The following is a 7,228-nucleotide window of genomic DNA, read 5'->3' as shown; positions in this document are numbered from 1 at the left end:
AAACTTCACAAGGGTTTTCATCTCATAGTAATAGGTAGGAATTTTGGATCTGGCTTTTGCTTCAGTGTCAGCTATCACCTGTAGTTTTTCTTTCTTTCTGCTTTTAAAACACACTATATCCTACTCTACACAACAACAACAACTTTTATTGATTAGCCCTTGGGCCATATCAAAGTGCAAAGTTCCAGCAACAAACCATCACCAAAATTTGATAAAAGCAATCCAAAATGGAATTTGATAAAATACAATTTAAGATGAAATAGTAATAAAATACAAATTTAAGATATAGATAAAATATGATAACATTATATTTCGGAATCGCCCTTGCAATCTACCCCAATCAGTCCCACATACGCAGATCTTAACCAGATCTGTATTTGTTTAAATACTGTGCTACGTTAAATGTTATTTTCAAGTTCTGACCGGACATAAGATAAGTTATTTTGATATGGGGATCCCAATGGGTCATTCGTTTGGTATATAGACCAAGATACCTGTCTCTCACCCTCTTATACAGACAACAGTCAAATAGGATGTGAGCCAGGTCCTCTACCTCTGCCGCTCCACAAATGCAGAGAAACCCTACACAGAATTCAAATGAAATATGTCTTCTTGAAGAACATAAGCAGTCATGTCTTCTGTGCACTCAAGCAGTCTTCAAAAGCCATCCCTAGCTGTGCATTCACATGCATCCATATGTATGCCTTAGAAATTACTGTCTCCAAATGTTTTGCAGTCAACTCTGTAGTCTAATAGTGGTTTGATAATTAGGCATTCTTTTTATATCTGTTTTTATGTTTTGTGAACTGGTTCGAGTGACTCCTTTCTACAAGGGATAAGAACAAGGGTATAGTATTTTTGTATATTTAAATAAATAATATGTCTTCCAGTCCATGAGCAAGCTCAAACCTACCCATATGCTAGAGAATTAAACCACTCATAAAATGGAATTACCCAATTACTTTTAAATACATGGAATGGAATGGAATATTTATTATATACAAAAGACCCAAACACAGACATAATCAAAAAATTTAGCATAAAATAAACTATTACTGCAGATAAAAAAAGTTAATAATACAACACAAAACTTTTAGAAATTTAAAACTTAATTTATTAGTAAAGACATTGTTTTTTATAGCCATAGTTAAAATTTGGCTATTTCCATCCAGTTGCCCCGAATTAAGGGATTTCAGGATTGCAAAAAAAAGGGAGTTAAAATTTGGCTATCACCACTGTAATTCTAGGATTTTTATTGAAAATAAAATTTTAATGTCAGAATTTAACTTTAAGATGTATCTTGTTCTCAGTTTTTAAACAGGCTATATTATATCCAGCTGAAAACTCTTATAATACTCACAATGGAGTAGAATGTGAGTCACAATTTCAAGATTACAGGGGAAACATCTTTGAGAGATAGGAATCTTTTGAAATCTATCATATATTGATGGCAACAGATTTAATCTGACTAGAAAGCTATTTTATATTTCCTTACATATAAACTGCAACAGCACATAGGGAACGGAAAGATGTAATTGTATTTATTTGTACTGTATTGTATGTAATTATATGTGATTCTCTAAGTCCGGGTAAACATGGAATTTCAAGTTTTGCCATTAATTCCTGTACTGAATTGTCTCATCCTCTATAATACATTAAAACACTGGTGTCATGCCTAGAAAACAAACAGACCAATCTTTCTTTTACATAGAGTATAATCCCCAGGGCATCTACAGGTTTCACACAGAAGTATCATAAAAGGACATTGATTCATTTAATATTGTAATTTAAATAGCAGAGTAAAAGAGATTATTTTCAAAATGAACTCAGGTCCTGGTGATTTTTTAATGAATATCTTCATGCACTTTTTGTAGAAAAAGTATAGTCATGTTTGTTACTGCCATCTTATATGATTGTTGCTATTGTTCTATCTGTCCTGTAGTCCTGGACTTTCTAAATGCTCCCTTATCTAATTATTATTCAGCATTGTCTTTCTTTAGTTTTCTAGAATTCAAATGAAGTTGGCAAGTTCATATGGAAAGCAGCTTGGTCCAGTTCTAGACCGGCCAAGCATTCCAAGATGATTCATCTGTTTCCAGATTGGAATGATCTAAATCAGGAAGCATTTTGCAATATTCAATCAGTTAAATATTTGCATATTTGCAGTATGGTCAATCAATTAAATATGAGCCAGCAGTGTGAGGCGACAGCCAAAAAAGCCGATGCAATCCAAATTTGCATTAATTAATAGAGGGATTAAATCAAGATTGCGTGAGTACTGCCTTAGTAAGGCCACACCTAGAACAGGGCTTTTCAACCTTTTCACCCATTGTACCACATTTAGGATATGTCAACATCCGAGTACCACCAGTCGCCTAGCAAGGTGTCAAAAACTTGATGACCAAAAAAAAGAAAAAAAGAAAAAACTGATGAGTACAGGTAGTCCTCGACTTACAACAGTTTGCTTAGTGACTGTTCAAAGTTACAATGGCACTGGAAAAAAGACCCCCAAGCCACAGCCGAGCAAGACACCTGCTTGCCCACCCGTCGGCGCTCTTCCTCCTGTCCGAGGTTCTCATTGTTGTGAGCATTTCTGTTGAGGATTGGCAGTGGGGGTGGGGTGAGGGGGTGTTTGGTTTTTATTCACCCCCTCTGCTGGGTGGTTGCAGCAGGTTTTGGTCACGTCACATGACCCTGGGACACTGTGTCCGTCATAAATATGAATCAGTTGCCAAGCATCTGAATGTAAATCACAAGACCATGGAGATGCTGCAACATTCCAGCTGATCGGTGCTTCTTCTGGGCTCAGCAGAAGTGCCAGGATCAGTGCAGAGCTCCAGCTGGAGCCTGGCGCTGATCCTGGCACTTCCGCTGAGCCCTGACAGCCCTGCAGCTCCAGCCATCTCTCGCTCAGGCTTGTGCGGGGCTGCCACCGGTTCAGCTCATTCCCCTCCCCCGCTACTTTTCTAGGATGGTTGCATACCACCTGCCAGGGGCCAATGTACCACAGGTGGTACCCGTACCACTGGTTGAAAAGCCCTGACCTAGAATACAGCATCCAGTTTTGGTCACCACACTATAAAAAGATGTTGAGACTCTAGAAAGAGTGCAGAGAAGAGCAACAAAGATGATTAGGGGCCTGGAGGCTAAAACATATGAAGAATAGTTGCAAGAACTGGGCATGGCTAATCTAGTGAAGAAAAGGACCAGGTATAACAGGATAGCAATGTCCCATATTTGAAAGGCTTTCACAGAGAGAAGGACAACCTATTTTCCAAAGCAACTCAATGCCAGACAAGGAACAATGAATGGAAACTGATCAAGGAGAGGTTCAGAAATAAGGAGAATTTTTTTTTTGACAGTGAGAACAGCTTGCCTTCAGAAGTTGTGCGTGCTTCATCACTGGAAGCTTTCAAGAAGGGACTGGACAACCACTTGTCAGAAATGGTATATGTTTTCCTCCTTGAGCAGGGGGTTGGACTAAATGACCTACAAAGTCCCTTCCAACTCTGTAATTCTATATTCTATTCTGTTCTGTTTCAGGGCCAGACTTTGCCCTTGGCAACATTAAACCCAGTTCCATAAGCTTCCCATTTGAAGTAGTTGAACCATCTTCCAAATGCTCAGGTGATTTATTTCATTGGAAAAATGGAATGTTTCATACATCGGTGTTCTGGGAAATGGTTGTGCAGTTTCACACACAGCTATTTAAGAAAATGAAATGGTGACAGTATTCTAAGTCATTTCTTTGCACGTAGAACTATTTTGAACTTTACTTTCTCCCTATTTCTATCATATCCTCTATTTTGATGCTTTCCCTTCTTTCTCCAGCAGTTTTGATTCTGTCACTATGAAAAGTTACAGTTGTTTAGGGGTGCTTTCAGATGACTTTTAATTCGTCCTATCACATAAATTTGTTGAGGTTGCAACCATTCCTGTCATATATAGGTAGAAAGTCAGGTCTTCTGACCAAAATGCAAATGACAGAAATACTAACTGCAAATACGTGCTGCTCCTAAAAACTGAGATAGTAGGAATAAATAAACGTCTGTCCCAGAAGTTCTGTCCCAGACAGAACTGTCATGGTTGCCTCTGACACTCAAAAACTAGAAAAGGTTGTTAGCTCAAAGGGTGGGAGAAAAAGGCTTGGGTTTTACACCCAGAGGCTGACATATATAAAAGATTTGATTCTTATGTTCTGCACCACTCCGATCTTTTGTACCTCTATTACTTTTTTCTTGGCTCCACCATCTAGCTCTGTTGGGTCTGCAAAGTATCTGCTGTTACCTAGTTACCATACTCCCTGAAAGGGAGACTGAGTTCTTAAGAGAACTGAGATTTATTGCTTGTGTCTGCTGTGAAGTCTGACAGGATGCGACTCTATTAAGTTTTTTTAGTGTGTGATTAGCTTCATTAATCATTCTGCACCACTGAACAAATTATTATTATAAGCCAGGCTACGTTGTTTTCTATTTTGTAATCTCCTGTATTTTATCTTCATATTTCTAACTTTTTTTCTGGCTAGACAAAAGTAAAAAGATTAAGACAGAAGTAGCTTTATTTATTTTTTTTGTATCCCTCCACCTACTTCTAAGGCTACCGGGATGGTATTTATATAAACTGATTGACCCATACTACTTGACACTGCATTGCTATGTAATAATTAGCCTGTCTGTTGCATATTAAGGTAATCAGATATTTAACATCGCATGAAATATTCCTTATAAATTGAGGAATACTGAGGAACATGGAAACTTATTTTCCATGTTCTACACTTGTGGTGGTAATAACATATTATTGGTGATGATTTAAATATGGATCACAAATACATATGCTATCATAGTCAGGGTCTTTGACCGAAAAGCAAATATCAAAAACAGTATCTGCAAATATGTGCTGCTCCTAGGAATAAATAGCAACTCTCCCAAAGATTCTGTCCAGACTGTCATGTACTGTAAATACGGAACCCTTTCCTCTGATACTCAAAACTAGAAGGCTTAGCTTAAAAGTTGGGGGTGGGGGTGGGGAGGCTAAAGATTTTGGATTCTCATCGAAGGTTATTACTGATTTAGAACTTGACACTTTTGAGCTTTATCTCTGAGGCCATGCAAGTCCTCCCCATATATTTTGTGCATTTAACACCCCTCTTCTTTGAAGCTTTTTGTTCTTCAGTCTTTTGCTCGCAGAGGCTCCTCCGTTCCCAGCCAACTAATCTAAACCACAGAGAGAGTGACTAGAGTGCCCACTTACAGTCCTATTCCTTCCACCTCTTCTAGGCTACATCTCTATAGGCAGAAGAAGAACCCTGAACTCCCTGGCAGTTGGAAAGAGGCAACAGCTTCAGCCATTAGCAAGGCCTTGGCTTGCGCACGGAAGATGCCTGTCCCATCCACAGAGCAGGGGAAGTACAAGTCTTGGAAGGAAGGAGCCAGGGATATCATGGCTCCCTTCTCTCAGCACATATCCTGGTTCTGGAGGGCAGAGGAGGCTTTTTCCAGGAGCCTTAAGAAAAGTGGCCCTGAGAGCAGATTCCTTAACAGTCAAGACAAAATGGAAGCGGAGGCCCTTGAGGGCAGCAGGCCCGCCTACCCCAAGCCCTGCTCTCAGCTGCTGGCAGGGCTATGCCCCACAACCTGGATCCTAGAGGGAAGTAGCAGGGGCAGCGACCGGCCCTTCTTTCGCTGTGGGCTGTCGAGTAGCTGCAGGGACATGAAGCCAGAGCCTTCCAAAGATGGCAGCCCAGCTCTTCCACCCAGGAACCGGCTCAGCCTGTCAGCAGCTTCAGTAGCCAAAAAGGACAGTTCCCTGGGACAGGTGGTGGTGGTGGAGGAGAAGTACTCCTGTGAGTATGGCTCCTTTGCCTATCTGCTCTTCTGCTCCTTAGGTGGGGTGGTGAGCTGTGGTGCAACCCACACAGCGGTAGTGCCGCTCGATGTGGTGAAGTGCCGCATGCAAGTGGAACCCAGGCGCTACCAAGGGCTGGTGCAAGGCCTTTCTCTTACGGTGCGAGAGGAGGGGATACCTGGCCTGGCTAAAGGATGGGCTCCAACAGCCATAGGCTATTCCATGCAGGGCTTTGGCAAGTTTGGTTTCTATGAGTACTTCAAGTTACTGTACTCTAATTTTTTGGGTCCGGAGCAAACTTATCTGTGGCGGACTAGCCTCTACCTCGCTGCTTCAGCCAGCGCAGAGTTCTTTGCTGACATTGCTTTGGCCCCGATGGAAGCAGTCAAGGTACGGATTCAGACCCAGCGCGGTTATGCCAGGACGCTGCGAGAAGCAGCTCCCAAGATGTATATTGAAGAAGGACTCTGGGCTTTCTATAAGGGAGTGTATCCTCTCTGGCTGCGACAGATCCCTTATACTATGATGAAGTTTTCCTGCTTTGAACGAACTATAGAAGCACTCTATAAATACGTCATTCCAAAGCCACGAGATCAGTGCAGCAAGATGGAACAGCTTGGAGTCACATTTGTTGGCGGATATATCGCTGGCATCTTCTGTGCTATAGTCTCACACCCAGCTGATTCTGTCGTATCAGTGTTGAACCAAGAAAGGGGCACCACTGTTTTGGGTGTCCTCAAGAGGATGGGCTTGTATGGGATGTGGAAAGGCCTCTTCACTCGTATTCTGATGATTGGTACTCTTACTGGCCTGCAGTGGTTCATCTATGATTCAGTTAAAGTTTATCTCAAGTTGCCTCGTCCCCTACCACCTGAAATGCCCGAATCTTTGAGACAGAAACTCTCTCAAAATTAAATCCATACTAAGTGGCTGTGTTTCAAGGATACTCCAATTCTATAAGAATGTTTAATTCACCTGATTTGTGAATATCACTGAGCCATGGAAAATTCGTTATAGTGTTCCTCAGTCCCAGAACTAAGCTTTAGAGAGTTTTAACAATCTATAAAAGAAGCTATTTAAAATAGCTTCTTAATGAAACTTTAATGCATGTCATTTAACAGAACAACATTCTCTTGCAGTTTTATTTTGTTCTATACTGCACTCAAAATACATAGCAGATAATGCAATTACTAGTTTTTACATGCTGTTAAATATTTCAAGGTTAACCAGTTGTTCTAATACTGTTGTAATGATTTGATAATTATTGTCAAAAGGACATGTTGTCAGGCAGCCTAGAGAGTATTATGATTCTGACATTGAACAAAAAATTCTGTGTGCATTTGCTAAATCAGATTCTAAGTTTGAAGCAACATAAAAGTATAAA

At 40.6% G+C, this 7,228-nt stretch overlaps 1 protein-coding gene across 1 annotated transcript; it reads left to right on the top strand.

Moving 5' to 3' along the window:
• Positions 1–5,376: 5,376 nt before the first annotated feature.
• LOC308666590 (solute carrier family 25 member 3-like) lies at positions 5,377–6,759 on the top strand (the record flags this gene model as incomplete). The annotated part of the gene is made up of 1 exon (XM_081325483.1): positions 5,377–6,759. The coding sequence occupies one exon, from the start codon at positions 5,377–5,379 to the stop codon at positions 6,757–6,759; it is 1,383 nt and encodes a 460-aa protein (XP_081181609.1).
• Between the last annotated feature and the right edge of the window lie 469 nt (positions 6,760–7,228).

Source organism: Vipera berus (assembly GCF_964194415.1).
Source record: "Vipera berus genome assembly, chromosome: 3".
NCBI classification, from domain to species: Eukaryota; Metazoa; Chordata; class Lepidosauria; order Squamata; family Viperidae; genus Vipera; species Vipera berus.
The sequence above is the reverse complement of the archived record's forward strand: the minus strand, read 5'-3'. Positions and strand labels throughout refer to the sequence as shown.